This window comes from Helobdella robusta (assembly GCF_000326865.2).
Source record: "Helobdella robusta unplaced genomic scaffold HELROscaffold_2, whole genome shotgun sequence".
NCBI classification, from domain to species: Eukaryota; Metazoa; Annelida; class Clitellata; order Rhynchobdellida; family Glossiphoniidae; genus Helobdella; species Helobdella robusta.
In genome coordinates, this window is record NW_008704083.1 from 2204757 (window position 1) to 2222393 (window position 17637).

Sequence of the window (17637 nt, forward strand, 5' to 3'; positions counted from 1 at the left end):
TACGCAGCAAGTGTGTGGTCACCATGGACAATACGTGAAACAGAAGCAATCGAAATGGTTCAGAAAAGGGCAACAAAGATGATCAAGGACTGTGAGGGAATGAAATATGAGGACCGATTAAGATTTTTACAATTGCCAACACTAAAATACAGACGAATAAGAGGTGATTTGATAACAATGTTTAACATGTTGAATGAAAAGGATCAACGAAGCTTGCCAGAAATATTGAGAGCCACCAAACGAACAAGCACTGGCGAATTTAGTGGGAGGCCGGGGGGCCATGGCTCCCCCGTTATCACCAGTTTAAATCAAAACAGCGTTAAATAATAAAAAATATTTTGAGATCGACTTTTTTTAACAATAAAAAATAACGCTGATTTATTATATAAATTTGATACAAGTTTATTTAAGAATATAATTCATATTTTAAACTTAAATAGTGCTTTGCTGCACAAAATAAAAACAATTCATGTTTTCTTAGTATATTTCTTTTAAAAAAGTAGTATTTTATAATTTTTTCAACCGAGTCCGGCAAAAAAACAGAAGCAATGCGATGATCTTAATACAGTTAAGGCTGTTAATGGTAATACCTAGATATTTCAATAATTGCATATGAAATAATTTTGTATTTTCAACTAAAAAAATTAGCAATAAGCTGAATAACAAAAACATTTTTTGGGTTAGGGTTAATGCGTACCAGTCATTACCCGACTAGACTTGAATTAATTTTGTAGTATTTAACTATTCAGGTCTGGTAGGAAAATTAAAAAATTTAATCTCAACGTTTTTTTTTTACAATTATAGAATCTGATGTCATGGAAGAAGGCCTTTCATTAAATTTAAACGATGACATGACTGATGTTTCAGACAAAACTGGTAATTCATGTCAGAGTTTTTCAAAAGAAACGATACCTTTAGATATTGGACAATATGCAACTGTAGAAATACAAGTCTTTCGAATAATTTAAGATAATATGATCTTTTGAAAATTCTTCTGACGAGAATTATAAATTTCCATTTGTATTGGAAGGTAAAAGAAAACGGTTTTTTAAATTCCATTGGTTTCAAGAATTTTCCTGGCTGTCTTATTCTGATTTAAAAAAAGGAGCATTCTGTAGGTTTTGTGTACTTAATGCAAATCGACATCCATCATGTAGTTTAGTCGGAGTATTTGTTATATCACCTTTAAGTCGTTATAAATCAGCTTTAGATCAATGTCGCTGTCATCAAGCGACATCTTTTCATAGAGAGGCTACAGAAAAATCAGAAATGTTTCTGAGTTTGATTAAAAATAAAACTATTGTTTTAGAGTTATCAAACTCCGCTCTTTCCACAAAATAGAAAATTGCTTAACACTATTATTGAAACTATTAAACTTTGTGGAAGACAAAATTTTGCTTTGGGTAGACACCGGGATTACGGTGCATTAGATCTCAAATCTGATAACAAGATCTCAAATCTGATAACAATCAGGGGAATTTCAGAGCGCTATTAAAATACAGTACTGAATATACAAGATCCGCCACTGAATGTATATGTATCAGTATTATACATATACATTCAGTGGCGGATCTTGGGGTAAGGCCGGAGAGACCATCACCCAGTTGTGAGCAGTATATTTATTAAAAGAACTCAGCTTTTGCATAAAAAACGCCATTTTATATCAAAAAAGGTCGCCAGCCTAATTTTGGCCACGCTACCAACAATTTTGGCCCCCTGTCCAAATTTGAAAAAAATTTAAACTTTTAAACATCTAAAAAATTTTGGCCCTCCCCCCGTCAAATTTTTCTAGATCCGCCACTGCGAACAAGAGGACATGAGATGAGGCTAACAGCACTGACATTCCATACAAACTTGATAAAAAATTATTTTGTTAATAGAACTATTAATATTTGGAATAATTTGAAAGATGATGTTGCTAATTGCGGTGATTTGAATGAGTGTAAAAAAAAGTTGGATGATTTTCTTAATTTAAATACGATTGGAGAGCAGAGTTGAAGGATGACTATTCGTATTTATAGATTTTGGATGATAGTGTAAATGTTTGTTTTGACATGATTGTCTTTAAGAGAGAACAATATATATGATTGGTTGAAATTGGAATTTTTATGAAGAAATGTTTGCATACATATATATAAAATATAGGTAGTTGAATTAATAATAGAAATTTTTCTCTTATATTTTTGTTTATATTTTTATTTTATCTTTATGTATGAACAGAACATATTAACATATATTCATGTACATTGTTTATGTTAAAATTTTATAGTTAATTTTATGTCGCGAGCATAGGGACATTTTGTCTTCGCCCATGTTTTTTTCATAATAATAATATTAATGAAACACATCAAAGAAAAATTTGGTATGCCGAAGTATTAGTCAGTTTGTGATATCGATATTTTTTTAGTCTTTATTATTGCAGCTTTGACATATGCAGAACCACTTGCAATGTTACATATAAATTATCTTTATATCTTTATTATATTTTTCATATCTTCATCCATTTGAAGCAGCCATCTTCGCCACAAAGGCTATCTTTTTCACACGACGTACGCATATATTTAAACACCGCATCATATAGGCTACGCTAAGTATACGATAGCCGTCGAGATGTTTGACTCAGCGCGTATTTGAACTACTAAGCCATCTCACCGGTTAAACATGCGACAACTTAAGTCGTTTCCCCATTTACCGACCTCGGAAAGATAGTCGACTGAGTTGGCCGGGAGTCGGCTATCCGGATGAACCTGCTGGATTCGAACCCAGGTCGTGGGAGTAGTAGACGGACACGTTAACCGCTCGGCCACGAGACTGACAATGATTATGATTCTAACAAAACAACGAAAAAAAATGCCGACAGATTATTGATTTTTATTGCGACATCGATGATGGTTATGATTGTAAAAAAAATATCAACGTACTATGCTATGACAACCATATCCTCCATATCAGTGTTTCCCAACCTTTTTCAGTGTTGGCCTACCTAAAAAAGAATTAATGGTAACTTGGCCTCCCCTAACCCCGTCGTCAATAATTGAAAAAAAATCAATTTATTATAACAATTTTTATTCAGAGTTAATTTTATTCACATTATTACATTGCATTGTTTATATTAATTAGGGTTATGCTTGGTTGTTAAATATATTACATAAAAAAGAGATGATTGCTGCTGTTTGCCATCGCAGAAAAGATGAAACCGAAGTTCAGTACTAAAAAGAGATACTCTCATACATTTCTATGTTTGAGAGTATCTCAAACATAGAAATACTTTTATAGAAAAATATAGAAAGACATGGTCCCGACAAATACTTTTGTCAGGACCATGTCATTTTTTTGTCCTTCCAAACAAAGATTAAAATCGTTTAAAATTGTGAACATATCAGCTAAATATGCAATATTAATTATGAAATCTGTCTTCTCAAAATCACCTGATAAACTCTTTTCTTTTTTTTGCAAAAATGAAGACACCTCAGCTCTTAGGTCCATTAGTCTCAAAATACCTTACCTTTGCTTAATCACTTGACTTCTGTGTAATGAGTTACAAGTGTCTGTGGAGAATAAGCTTTGATTAAAAATAAGTCTGAATTCCTGAGTCTGGATCGGAGTCTTACTCCGATCCAGACTCAGGAAATTTGAAATCAAGTACCTACTCGGAACCGGAAAATTTGAGTTTTCAAGGGAAAAATGTTAAAATTTACTACTGTAAAACGATTACAAGTAAAAAACAATTTATTAAAAAGTTTTTATGACAAAAGTTCATTTTTGTTGAGACCACGATAAAACTTCAATCATCTGACCTCGTCGAGAAATTGGACTACAAAGTTTCACTGCTTTAAGTATTTCTTCAGGCCTGATTGGGACACGAGGCCTACAGCCCAGGGAAAAAAGAAAGATAGCCAAGGGCGGCAAATTCTTAAATCCGCCTGTCCTTTAACCATTTAGCCATAACGCCGCTCGTACATAAATTTCAATAGACCGTTGTGGAAATAAACAAAGAAAACTGAACAAATTGAATTAAACTTAAAATGTTATAAAATATGGATTACGGTTTAATTTTAACTATGCACCTATATGCTGTGCTGTTTGCATGTGCAGTAAATGTGCTTTCACTTACACAATGCTCTATGCAGATGTTAAATATATATAAAGTTATCAAAAGAATCTAACAAACAAAGTAACTCTGGCATACTTCCTCACAAACATAGTTTTCAAAGGCTGCTAATGATTACGAGATGTTATCAGGAACGTAAACGTTTCGTTAATCGCTAAGCAAGTGTTTATTGCTACATTCAACACTTTCTGATATTTTGCGCTTTTTATTTGTTATGTTACGTGCTTCTGCTTCGAATCAACAAACTATGAAAACACGAAATTAATTAAAACGCAATTACTCAACTGGAAACAAGAACAATTCGTTAACTAATAAAAAAACATAAAAATTGAAGAACGTATTTATCTTTTCGAAAGTTTAAATCGTATATTCAATGGCAGTGATCACTTGTGGTAATATTAGCTGTAGGAACACAGTTGCTACATTTATGTCTTTTCCATGAAAATAAAAAATAACCAAAAATGGCGCCGACAACGACAGACGTGCACAACCAAATGTTGTAAGTCATGAAGATTAGCATAAGACAATAACTAAGGAATATTTGTACGCCATGCAAAGCAGTTTGAATCAGATGGGATGAATGTCGAAACTTCTGTCTGTCAATAATAATTATAACAAATGAATATAAATTAATTTGTACAACAAATATGATAAAACCATATAAATTATAAAAATTAATTTTTTTTTACAAAAACATGCTGAATAGAATGCGTTGTGTGTTTAAGCTTGTCAGTTTAAATGACAACTTGATCACTATCGGTAAACTCATATTTCTTTCAATAAATTTTAAAATATATTGATCAGATAATGTTTAAGATAACTGTAACAATGTTTCTGAAAGTTATAACATAAAGGTCATTTTTCAGGTTCTAAACCCAGAATTATTATATAAGTTAACAATTAATAAAAATATTGCCATACTGGTATTGCTTTATCGCAGCGCCGGATTAATACAAGGGCAACATGGCCCAAAACCAGGCCTCCTCTCGTGGACTTTTACAAGTTTTACCTTTTTCTTTCATCTTTCTCGTGCCTTATAGTTCTAGGACATTGGCGACCATCGACCGCCACAAAACCCGATCTTTAACACTTGTAAGAGTTGAAATGTGGTGATATTCAACAAATGACACAAGGACTTCACGAATGTTATTCATTGTTTACAGCGATCTCTTTTCTCTGCAATCTTTCAAGTAGATGTTAGATTTTTCATTCTTTGCTTCTGCATGATGTGACCAAAAAACTTTAACTGCCCCCGTCAGATTATTTGTAATAATTTCCTCTTTTCATAATCGGACTGTTTTAATATATCCTCATTCGAAGTATGAGAGGTCCAACTAATTTTCATAATTCTTCTCAAAAACCACATCACAGCAGCTTTAATCTTTTTTCCATTTCTTTAGAAATTGTCTAGGACTAAAAGCCGTAAGTTAGCACAGGAAAAATTTAAGACCATAACAGTTTTAATTTTGTTGATATTCTGATTTTATTGTTGGTGAGGATGTTTTTCATTTTAGAATATGCATTTTTCGCCATATCTTTATCGCCTTCTTTTGATATCCATATCACATTTACAACCTGAGGTTATCAGACTTCCAAGATAATTGAAGCTGTTGACTTGTTTCACCTGCTTACCATTAATGATTATGGAGCAGATCGGGGCGGTTTTGCTTTTACTGACAACCATGCACTCTGTTTTGTTGATGTTAATTTGCAAGCCTTTCCTTTCACTTTCAAAAACCAAAAACCGGTTTAGAAACACCTGTTTGCAGTTTTACCATTGAACCTGCTATAAGAGCTGTATCGTAAGCATATCTTACATTGTTAATATTCACGCCTCCAATGGATATTCCAGGTAGATCTTCTATTTTTCTCATGATGATCTCACTATAGAGATTGTACTGATCTGAAGAGAATTCACAACCTTGTCTAACACCTTTCTTTTTTTTCGACAAAACTAGTCATCTTTTTACAAACTTTCATCACAGCTCTTTTTTTCCAATAGAGGTTTTTTTTAAAACAACGTTTTTTTAAAACTCTCGTGTCTTTTCCATCAATGTCCAAATTTTCCAATATTTCCATGGGCTCCACGTGTTTCACGCTATCAAAAGTTTTGGAGTAATCGACAAAACATACTTTCCTCATTTCAGTCGTTTGTTCACTGATCATTCATAGCACAATCCTTTACAAAACCACATTAGACATTTGAAATTTCAGATCTGATTTTGCTTTGTGTTCATCATCATAATACTTAAGAGAAGTTATGTAAGATGACTTATCAAGCTGATTGTTCAGTGTAGTTAACATTCTGTTGCATTAGGTTTTTTAGGCAATGCAATAAATATTGACTTGGATAGATTTTCAGGAATTTCGCCGCTGTTATAAATATCATTCAAAATTTCAGTCATTTTTTCAATGCCAAATTCATCAAGGCATTTAATTTCTTCATATTGGAAAGAGCGGCACGAACTTCAAATCCAAGTATCTTTGGTCCTTATAAGTCTTTTTTAATAGGAGGCTTTTCACCACGGATATCATGTAAAAGATCATTAATCTTTCAAGTACTTTTACGGTCTCTAAAATTACTTTACCGAATTTAGCTTTTATGCATCCAGAAACGGTACAAGCCCTTTTTACCACATTCTTTTGCCATATTTATGAATAGATGAATTTGATTTAATTATAAATACAGTTTTGGCCCGACAATTGCATAAAATTTAAATGTATGCCAGTAAAAATGCGCCATTTAAATAGTTGCCCGTGACAACTTATTTCAATGTTCGTTTTTAATTTTATCACAAAATAGGAACGTTTTTTTTCCATATTTGCTTTCCAAAAAATATTTGGTTATTTTTAAAAATTAGTTTGTTTTCGACACTTCATAATAATTTTGTTCAATTATTAAAGCATTTTTATTAAAGCATTATTGCTTATTGATGCAATAAAAATGTGGCATTTTTTGACCATTTTAAAAAATAATTAAATTAGAAACGGTTGAGAACAAATAATAAAAGTTTATCTTTTTTTCAAGTTCTTTGGTTTAAATTTTGTAAACAGATGCTAGTTAAAATTTATTCTTGTTCAAATTTAAAAGCGTGAAAAATATGGCGACCCCAAACGCCAGAGGTGCTCAAAAGAGGAAGGCCTGCACAAATAAAGAAATAGAAATTAAGAATGTTATTGGAAAATGTCAAAAATTTAGCGATTTTTTTCATGTCACTACTTTTGATGATAAAAAAGTGTTGGATCAGTGTGATAAAAAAGATTAAAAAAGATTAAATCATTAAATATGCAGTCATCTCAGGTTAACATTAGTTTACCGTCGGCTTTAACTTTTTCTGTTCTTATACTGACATATCATATCCTAACAATATAATTTTATCTTCCCAGTCTCAGTCTAAAACGGATGATGAAAACCAAGATTGTACCGAGTGCATCCATCCTTTGGAATCGACGTGGCTGCAGTAGTCTGCTTTTTAGCAAAATTCGATTCTTTTCTAAGAAACATATGACAAGATTTGGAAAATAAAGGACGAGGATGTAAATTATCTGTAACCAACAACTTGCGAGGAGTTTATAATTTGCATGGGAAAAAGTGCTTTCTGTTATTTTGGAAGAAATTCAAGCAGCTAAATATTTTTCAATTTGTTTCGATTTTAAACCTGACGTGAATCATACTGATCAACTTACTTTCATCATCCGTTATGTATCTTCAAAAGATCATCTTCTTATTGAGCGCTTCCTCACATTCATCCTCATCGAATCTCATAATAATGAAGACGATTTTGTCCACCCTCAGGAAAAGTCATATCGATATTCAAAATTGCCGTGGTCAAAGCCAGTAATATGTCGGATCAATACTCTGGACTGCAAGCGAGAATTAAACAAGTCAACAACTTAGTTGAGTGGGTTCCTTGTGCTGCCCATTTGTTGAAGCTTGAAGCGTCACGCGCTGCAGAATGTTGTCCCCAGGCTGTATCCTTTTTTGGATTAATACAAAGTATATACACATTTTGTTCAGCCTCTACTGGTCAATGGACAAAGATGATAAGTAATTTAACGACAGGCGCAGTCGTTTTGAAAAGAGCAGCTGATACAAGATGGTCCTCCCACTATGATGCCTGTCACGCTTTTGCAGCGAGCCACAAAATAATTCGGGATACACTTAGTCAAATTGCTTCCGATATGTCCGAAATGCCGTCAAAACGACATGAAGCCAAATCATACAACAAAAAGATGCAAGAACGGGAAACTGACAATATGTCTTTACGATGGGGGGACATAATTGTCTACTTTCACAAGATCAGCAGGACATGTCAGACTCCTGTAATAAAACTAGATATCGTTGTCCAGTCGTACTTGTCACTAACGTCGTTTTTCAAAGACATGCGCGGCAGATTTCAACATTATGAACAAGGTGCCAAAACGATGGTTGAAAATGATTGCTATTGCGCAGATACACGAAGAAAATGTTCATTGGTATCTTTTCACGACGACAGTAAATCAGCTGCAGTAGCTCTCAGGTAGTCGTGAATTTGAAATCAACACCTGTTGTTGAGTTAAAAAGTCGAGCCACATCGTATGTTTCACTTCAAGACAGGCACGGATTAGAAGTGAGCATGGAAACGGGAATTGCGAAAATCCCAAGGTTTCCATGAAATTCCCGTGGAAATTGGTAAAAACAAATTTTCGGGAATGTTTATTTTAGGGAATAACTGTTCGGGAATAGGGAATGATGAACTGGAATGGAAAAAACAACATATACATGCCAAAATTAAAAAAATTTTGATCAAAATGTCAGTTATCTATGCAGGTGTGCGTTAACCACGTGCAAACAATCGAGCCAGAAAAAATTTCAATCAATCAATCTATCTTCGTTTAGCGTCCAGAGACCCAGTTCCTCCAAGGTAGGACGTTGTTTTCTTTGCCATCAACTTCTGGCGCCAAATTAGACGACCAGTTGTATCCATTTCATTTAAATTTAGAGTTTTCATGTCTTGCTCGATTGTTTGCGATCAGGACTTCTGTACTGGCTTGCGATTGGTTGTCTAACTGTGTGGAGACAATCTGTTAAAATTCGGACGGCCTTTGGGATGCGTGTCAGGTACTTCAACATCTGCAAGAAAAGTTATGGCCCTGTTTTCACTTCGTTTGACATGACCAAACCACCGCAGACAGTGTTGCCGGCATTCGTCTTTTATATCATCTAAACCAGCACGATGCAGGATTTCGGTAGTTTTGATGTGGTCCTTCAGACTAATTCGTTGCATCCATCGGAGCATTTTCATATCGGTTCGTTGAAGTTGTTGTTCCAGTTTGGTTGTCATTGGCCATGTCTCTGCACCATATAACAACACCGGACGTATCACAGATTTATAAAGTCTTGATCGTAGTGGTAGTGGGATGTCACGCCGCATCAATATAGAGAAAAGGAGATGCCATTTATCTCAGGCAGCACGTATGCGTGCTCGAACGGCAGCTTCAGCTGTTCCAGCACAATCCAGAACACCTCCTAGATATTGAAACAATGTGACTTTCTCTATCTTAATGGCTTCAAAAACATTACTATTTTAAATTTGTTGCTGTGGATTGGTGCAAGCAGGACAAACAAAATCAGACATTTTAGATAAATTACCAATTATTTTTGAACAACGTTTGTGATACCACTGGTTACACTGCTGACACTTGATTGAATTGTTACCTACACCAGCTTTACAAACTGAACAAAGCCATCGTCCAGTAGCTGTGGATTGGATGGGTTCACCCGTGTTCATTGCTTTGGTTTTGCTGATGTTGACTTTGAATCCATGATCGGCGAGTCTGGTGTTCCAATCTTCAAACATCTGTGCTGCATTCTGTTCAGACGTGGCTGTTAAAACGATATCATCAGCATATATTAGATTCCAAATGTCACCAGTGCGTATCGGCTTAGTGATTTCTTCCATCACAGTTGTAAATAACAATGGACTGAGAATCGAGCCTTGGTAAACTCCAACGCCGATGTCAAATGCATCTGTGTTTCCAACCGTTGTGCTGACAAAAGTCTTAGTATTCGTATACATTTCCATCACAAGTCGAACAAGATATTCTGGAATGAGTTGTCGACGTAGACTTCACCTGATTGCTTCACGGGGAACTCGATCAAATGCTTTTTCAAGGTCTACAAAAATGTGTGATAGTTGTTAATGCTTTGCGAGGTACTTCTCTTGCAGTTGCCGAAGGATGTGAATTGCATCAATTGATGATTTGCCCGCTAGGAAACCAAATTGATAATTTCCGATTGTGATGCACGACGTTAATCTTCTCTCAACGATTTTATCATCAATTTTCAGGGAGTGTTCTAACAGACGTATACCCCGATATGATGAACAATTCAATGGATCACCTTTGCCTTTGTATAGCGGAACATTCATGCTATAGTTCCATTCAATCGGCATTGAGCAATTTCTGCAGATTTCACGACAAAGTTGTAGTAACGTTTAGATACCTGCAGTACCAGATGCTTTGATGTCATTTGTGGGTCCAGAGGGCCCTGTTGCCTTTCCATCCTTCATAGCTTTCAGAGCTTTTGTAAGTTCATCTACAGTGATGCCTGGAATCGGACCTTTGATGGGTGGAGCGTCAAAGTTGAAGTTGAAATTTCAAGTGATATATATATATATTTATATATATGTATATATATATATATATATATATATATATATATGATCCAAACATACACATTCACATACATACACACGTGTGCGTGAACAGATGAAAAAAGGAAGATAGTAGAGCCTTAAAGAAATTTTATATAAAAAATATGTATGCAAACATGTGGTAGACACATACACACACAAAGGCACGCTTATGGTCATTAGAAATTCATATAGTATAAATATTATAAACATGCATAAATTTATTTTAATTATTATAATTGTAATTTATTATGTTGTCTTAATATTCTTTAGAGTCTTTGAATTTTTATTTTGTGTGTTACTAAAAACACGTTCTTAATATTTGCATTTTTTAGAAATTTGTTTTGGTGTTCAAAAATTTGCAAAATGGGAAAAAAGGGAAATGGAAGGGGAAACGCGGGAATGAGTGGAAAAAATGGGAAGTGGGAATTTTTGAGAACGTTGTCATAAATGGGAGTTCGGGAAAGAATCGGGAATGACAAAAAAGTGAGGAAATTGGGAACAAATTTCAATTCCCGCTCACCTCTAGTACGGATTCTTGACTGATATAACCTGTCCAGATACCAGTGCCGGCTTTAGGCTCAGTCAAGAAAGCGGTTGCTTCGGGCGGCACTTCCCTAGCCTCCTCGGTCACCACCAAGAAATTAACGTAATTTAATTATTTTTTTAGATCAATATGGCAGACAAATCTAATAAGTAATTCTGTGAAGTTTGAACATGATCAGACGACCGCGTCTACCACTTGCGGCAGGTTCATTTGCGTGGACAGAGCTACAACAACGGTGCGAATATGAGAAGACATCAGTCAGGAGTGCAGAAAAAAATATTGGAAAAGGATAGCAGACCCTTTTCTGAACTGTCATGCTCATTCATTAAATTTGGTCGTTAATGATGCTGCAAAATCATCTAGAAAGGCTGTGGCTTATTTTGGAATGGTGCTAGCCATTTATAACTTTCTTAAAGGATCATCTCGTAGATGGACAGTATTTAAAAATTGTCTTGGAAAAAAATTTTTCCAAAACCTTTGATGGAGAAATCTTTGATGCTCTTTTTGAAATCAGCCATGACATTTCTTATGATTCATCTTCACGTCACGAAGCAGAGATATTAACTCAAATGATGAACAACTTTAAATTTTGTTGTTGTACTATGCATAATTCAGTATTTTGAACCAAGTAAACTTAGCAAGCAAGGTTATTCAGAATATTGAAATTGACATTTTTGAAGCCAAACAAATTTTGAACAAAACTGTTAACTTCTTAAAGTTATATCACTCAGATGAAGAAGCTTTTGAAAAAGCTATTTCTGATGCAGAATTAATTGCAGCTGAATTAGATTTGGAGCCATCCTTTGCATTGGAAGTTTCTATTAGACCAAGGTTTAAAAAACAAATGTTTTTTTATGAAACTCGAGATGATCCCATTATAAATCCAAAGTAGAGGCTTAAAATAGAATGTTTTAATTGCATTTTGGATAGTGCTACACATTCGATTGAAAAAGATTTAACCAGTTAAATGAACACTATGATGCTTTTCAATTCCTATACGATATTGCAAATATTAAAAAAGATTTTTCTAAGGAAAGTTTTGGAAAAAATATTTAAATCTTCAAAAATCTGTGCTTACACAGATACCTCTGCAGATATTGATTGCATGGAATCATTAGATGAATTGCTTGCATTGTCTGAATCGATTAAACCAAAAATGTCACCAATAAAAATACTAAAGCTTATTTTAAGAAACAATAATTTCACTCCAAATATTTCTATTGCTTTACGAATTCTTTTAACACAGCCAGCATCAGTTGCATCTCAAGAGCGTAGTTTATTAAAACTGAAATTAAATAAAAATTACTTAAGATCTACTGTCACAAAATCGTTTGACAGGTCTTTCTTTAATTTCCATAGAAAGTGATAATGCTAAAAAATTAGATTAGATTTTACTGAATTATTGAAAGGCTTTTGAATCTGAAAAAAGTAGGATAGTAAACTTCTTTCACTAAGTCATGGTAAAATATGCCCATTTTGTATGTATCTTGCTTGCTTTTTGAGTTTGTACTGTTTGGATTTAATGTTTAGCAAACATACGATTTTGTACGTCACTCTTAGTTTTACTTTAAGGTATTTTTTTAATAGATTGGTGCTTTTTAGTTACGGCGTCGAACTGGGATCTTGTCTCGTGCGGCCAAAATACCTTGAGCCGGCACTTCCAGACACAACAGTTATTTTTTAAAAAAAGAAAGAATTTGTCAGTCATTTTAAGGACGACTTTGAAAAAACAGTTCAAAACGAAGTTTTGCAATTTATTCACTTCTGTAAAAATCTAGTTCGTCACATCTTCAGTTTTTAGATGTCATTACAAAACATGGCCTCCAATCAACATTCCACAACGTCGAAATTGCTATACGCATTTATCTGTGCCTCATGTGCACCAACCGTGAAGGGGAGAGGCCATTCTCAATTATGTCACGAATTAAAAGTAACCTAAAATCAACAATGGGTCAAACGCGGTTGTCATCGTTATCTACAATTGCAGCTGAAAGCGATATTGTTAGAACAATTTAGTTTGATGATGTAATAGATTCTTTTGCCGTAGAAAAGATTCGTCGTTGCCCGATATAAGTGTTTATTACTCAAAACTATTATTGACATGTTATGTTATATTGAAGAAAAAAGTTTATTTGTAATAAAAAATAAAACTATGATGTGTTATTTATATCATTGTATTTCTGTACAGTATATGACATTTTTTATACAACAGTTTTTTTTATTAGAAAGTTTGTATAGCGGTTTTTTAGTGCTGATGAATAAACCAAAGGAAGTAGTGTGTAAAAATAATAAATTATTGTTTATGACAAATAATAAAAATTGCAGAAAATTGATAAATAGCAAATCATGAAAAACATATTCAAACTAAGAAAACATTTTGTTGCAATGTACTTTGCATTGCTTTTAATAGTTGAATTTGGGTTGGAGGCCTATGTTGATGAAAAAGTCTAGGGGCCGCCTCAAAATATTTTTCGGCCAGGTCCCAAAGAAGTCTTAATCCGACACATTCATTCATTTAAACCTTACTGGAGGCTAAAGCAACATTGGTGTTACAGATCCACTATAATAGTTGCAAAATATAATATTTCATTATAATAGTTCTATAACAGTTCATTCATTTAAACCTTACTAGAGACTAAAGCAACCTTGGTGTTACAGATCCACTATAATAGTTGCAAAAAAACTTTATATTGTGATATCCGCAACAACTAAAATGCAATATAACGCGAACGTTCAGTTCAATTCTTCGCGAATAGAAAGACCAAGAAAAAACATAATTTGAAACTGGACACACAATAAAAGTTGTGACAGGTCGTCTCAGAAAAAGTAAATAACTTTGATTCTGACATATTAAAATACAGTTGCGAGTCTAGACAAACTATACGGGAGGAGGTGAAAATTCTACAAACATTGAAATAATTTGAAATTTGAAGATATTTATATTTAAAGAATAATTTTCGTTGCTAGTGAGGCCAAAATAAGGCTGGTGACCTTTTTCGCTTATCACGCCAATTTTCGGTCAATTTTCTTTTTCTACATAAAAACAGTGTTTCCTTGTCTAAAAACTATGTTTTACTGACTTTCAATAAAACACTGCTTAAATCTGCCACTGTTTAATATATAAAAAATAAGAAAATAAAAAATACAAGAATAGCTAAAAGACATCATCTTTAAATAATTACTGAAATTATGCATGAAGCTGTGTAACAAGAGTTATGAAATTAATGATTTTACTTTTGCTTTTTAAATTGTGTCAAAGTTTCAGTGCAATTATCATCTGACTTTTTACTGCGTTCTTGTGAATTTTTTATTTCCACATTTTCATTTTCAAACGCAACAGTTGATATCGGTTGTGCAGATTCACGTTTGCATCTGAAACAAGCTGTATTTCTCATCAAAAGATATTCCCTGAGTACCTTCAACCCTTCATACAAGATACCCATCACAACAACAATTAAACAGGATATCACCATGCCTGAAATTTAGTAAGAAAAAATTATTTGATCCATTTAAATAGTTTTGCGTCAAAACATCACCGTCACAAATGTAAAACTGAGCAAGAAAAATATAAACCAATGTCAGAGTATCAAAGTACACAAAAATAACAAAATTCTCATATATTAAACTTTCATTATTACTATTAACCATTGTATAAAAACATAGATGAATTATGATAGAAAAGTCACAAAAAATAGCAATATCCTTTTTTTAATTTTATTTCTAATTTTTCTTGTTTACTTCATATGTTTTTTCGTTTATTTTTTACAATATTGTTTGTTCTCAGTTATGTAATATCTTACATAATCTACCACTCCCTGTATCTGACAGAGTTTTTTAATAAATAAACGATAAAGCACTAAAAACTTTCAACAACAGTTTTATTTATTTATTTATTAACGTTACTGACCAGAGGGCCCAACGGACCACTTACCCAGTCTGACCAAAAACAAGATAAACTGCAGTTCAAATAAACAAAATGGCAAATAGAAAATAAATTGATCCTTGAAAATAAATGTCATTATCTCGATAATTGCTGTTCAGTTTGATATGTATACAGTGAATTAGAAATTGGAAAGAAAATATGAAAAAAAATGACATAATTTCAATCATAGTCATTGACGTTCGGTTTGACAAACAAATATAGCCGATTACAGTAAGTTAGGTAAAACAGTAAGATACATAATGATTAATGATTAAGCCGACAACTAATGATAAAAAAAAGAAAATTAAATCTTATACGGTAACACAGTATAAACAACATAGAATGGTTAAAACGAAATGGTCGTTGATAAGCAATTTGTAATGGTTGATAAGCATTTTATAAAAGAAAAATAAGACTAGTTAAATCTATTGATCAATAAATCAAAAATTTGCTAATATCGGTAGCAAGTAATTTAATCTTGTAAACTGTAAAAGATGGAGATGAAACTACTTCATCCGGTAAAGTGTTCCACACTCTGACAACTCAGTTACAGAAGTTTTTGGTGATGTTACTGTTGGTGGTTGGTTCACGCAGCTTACTGTGATGACCATGAGTTAACAAATATTGTGAAGGGCAAAATTGATCGTTTAAATCTGAGACGACAAGCTTGTTTAATAGTTTGTATACAAGACACAAGTAAATAATTGCTCTGCGATGTTCTAAGGTTTGAATTCCAGCAGCGTGCAGTCGAGACAAATACGGATGAAGGCGAATTGAAGTAATGGCTTTCGTGAACCGTCTTTGAACACATTCCACTTTGCATACTTGATATTTATAATAAGGACTCAAAACGGATGAACAGTATTCTAACAAAGGACGAACGTAAGTGCAGAAGGCTTTGGTAATTAGCTCTTTATCTCTTGATGTGAAACATTTGCTGATTAGACAAGCACGAGTAGAAGCTCTGTGCGTGATATCGTTGATATGATGATTAAATTTTAACTGATTATCAAAGGTTACGCCGAGATATTTAAAATACTCAACTGGCGTTAAAGTGTGGTGATTAATTGAGTAATGATGTACGGCTGGAACATTTCTAGATGCTGGCAAAAACGAGCACAGAGAACATTTGTTGGGAGAAAGTGGTAGCTGCCACCTGTTACTCCATACAACAATGTTGTCGATGACCTGTTGTAACTGTACGGAATTTTATGAACTGGTATATAAGTAGCATCGATACAGGGTTTGATGAAATGCAATCCTCGATGTCGTTGATGAAAATTAGAAATAGAGTGGGTCCCAAAACGCTTCCCTGAGGAACACCACTAGACACTGCAATGGAATTTGATAGCCTATTTTGAATTCGAACAATTTGAGAACGGCCATGTAAAAAATCAGCCATCCACAAGAGCAAGCTACCAGACACTCCATAAGCCTTTAATTTACAAATCAGTTTGGCATGCGAAACGGAATCGAATGCTTTTTGGAAGTCAAGATAGACTGTGTCGTATCTTTCCCTTTGTTGACGAATCGATAACAGATCGCATAAAAATTTAAGGAGGTTGGTAGAAGTTGATCTCGCAGGCAAAAAACCGTAATGGAAATTGGAGATTAAATTATTATCTAGCAAGTGAGATAATATATTCTTGTTGATGATTTTCTCCATAACCTGGCATGATTAACAGGCGAGTGATATTGGTCAGTAGTTGCTTGGGAGATTGGTTGGACCTTTTTTATGAAAAGGAGTAATAAAAGCTGTCTTCCATTTTATTGGTAGAGAATTAGTTTTAAATGATATGTCAAATATGTGATATAATGGAAGAGCCAGGTTTGATGCACACATTTTGAGAAGAATGTTTGGTATACCGTCTGGACCTACTGAAAATGTTTTTTTTTTAAATTACGAAGAGCGAGATAAACTGTATAAGGAGTGAAACAAATATCTTCTATTGATTCTGTAGTACGGTTTGATAGCGAACTACTACTGTTGTCGTCAATCGTGAAAACTGATCCAAAATATTCGTTATTAGCTATCTCAATGAGATCATTAGTTACATTGTTATTTACATTATTAGTTCTCAAGCTGGTAATCTGAGGTTTAGAAAACAGTTTGTTGTTGACGTAATAATAAAAACTTCGGATATTCGCTTTTGATAACAACTTTTGTTGTCAACATTGCTTGTATGCAGCTTTCTTTTCAGCTATTGTATTTTGTACACGGTCATTCCACCACCACGTGTCCCGTTCATGCTGGCGTTTTGTACCAGTTTTCCCATAAACTGTAGTTGCAGCGTTTATCAAAACGGTTTTGTATGTACTCCATCCAATCTGTACTGGATTGCGATTGGTGGTCTAACTGTGTGGCGACAATCTGTTGAAATAT

The 17637-nt window shown here is 33.7% G+C and overlaps 4 protein-coding genes across 4 annotated transcripts; 2 read left to right on the forward strand and 2 right to left on the reverse strand.

Annotated features, from left to right (window-relative positions):
- Positions 1 to 1632: 1632 nt before the first annotated feature.
- HELRODRAFT_160133 (hypothetical protein) lies at positions 1633 to 3486 on the reverse strand (the record flags this gene model as incomplete). Its single annotated transcript, XM_009017140.1, has 3 exons — positions 1633 to 1716; positions 2697 to 2829; positions 3293 to 3486. 3 exons carry the CDS (start codon positions 3484 to 3486, stop codon positions 1633 to 1635), a joined length of 411 nt encoding a protein of 136 aa, XP_009015388.1.
- A 995-nt stretch (positions 3487 to 4481) lies between these two features.
- HELRODRAFT_64907 (hypothetical protein) lies at positions 4482 to 4685 on the reverse strand (the record flags this gene model as incomplete). Its single annotated transcript, XM_009017141.1, has 1 exon — positions 4482 to 4685. A coding segment is annotated over one exon (204 nt), but the record flags the coding sequence as incomplete, so codon positions are not given.
- A 389-nt stretch (positions 4686 to 5074) lies between these two features.
- HELRODRAFT_160134 (hypothetical protein) lies at positions 5075 to 7377 on the forward strand (the record flags this gene model as incomplete). Its single annotated transcript, XM_009017142.1, has 2 exons — positions 5075 to 5220; positions 7203 to 7377. The coding sequence occupies 2 exons, from the start codon at positions 5075 to 5077 to the stop codon at positions 7375 to 7377; spliced, it is 321 nt and encodes a 106-aa protein (XP_009015390.1).
- A 577-nt stretch (positions 7378 to 7954) lies between these two features.
- On the forward strand, positions 7955 to 8816 carry HELRODRAFT_160135 (hypothetical protein; the record flags this gene model as incomplete). Its single annotated transcript, XM_009017143.1, has 2 exons — positions 7955 to 8631; positions 8705 to 8816. The coding sequence occupies 2 exons, from the start codon at positions 7955 to 7957 to the stop codon at positions 8814 to 8816; spliced, it is 789 nt and encodes a 262-aa protein (XP_009015391.1).
- Between the last annotated feature and the right edge of the window lie 8821 nt (positions 8817 to 17637).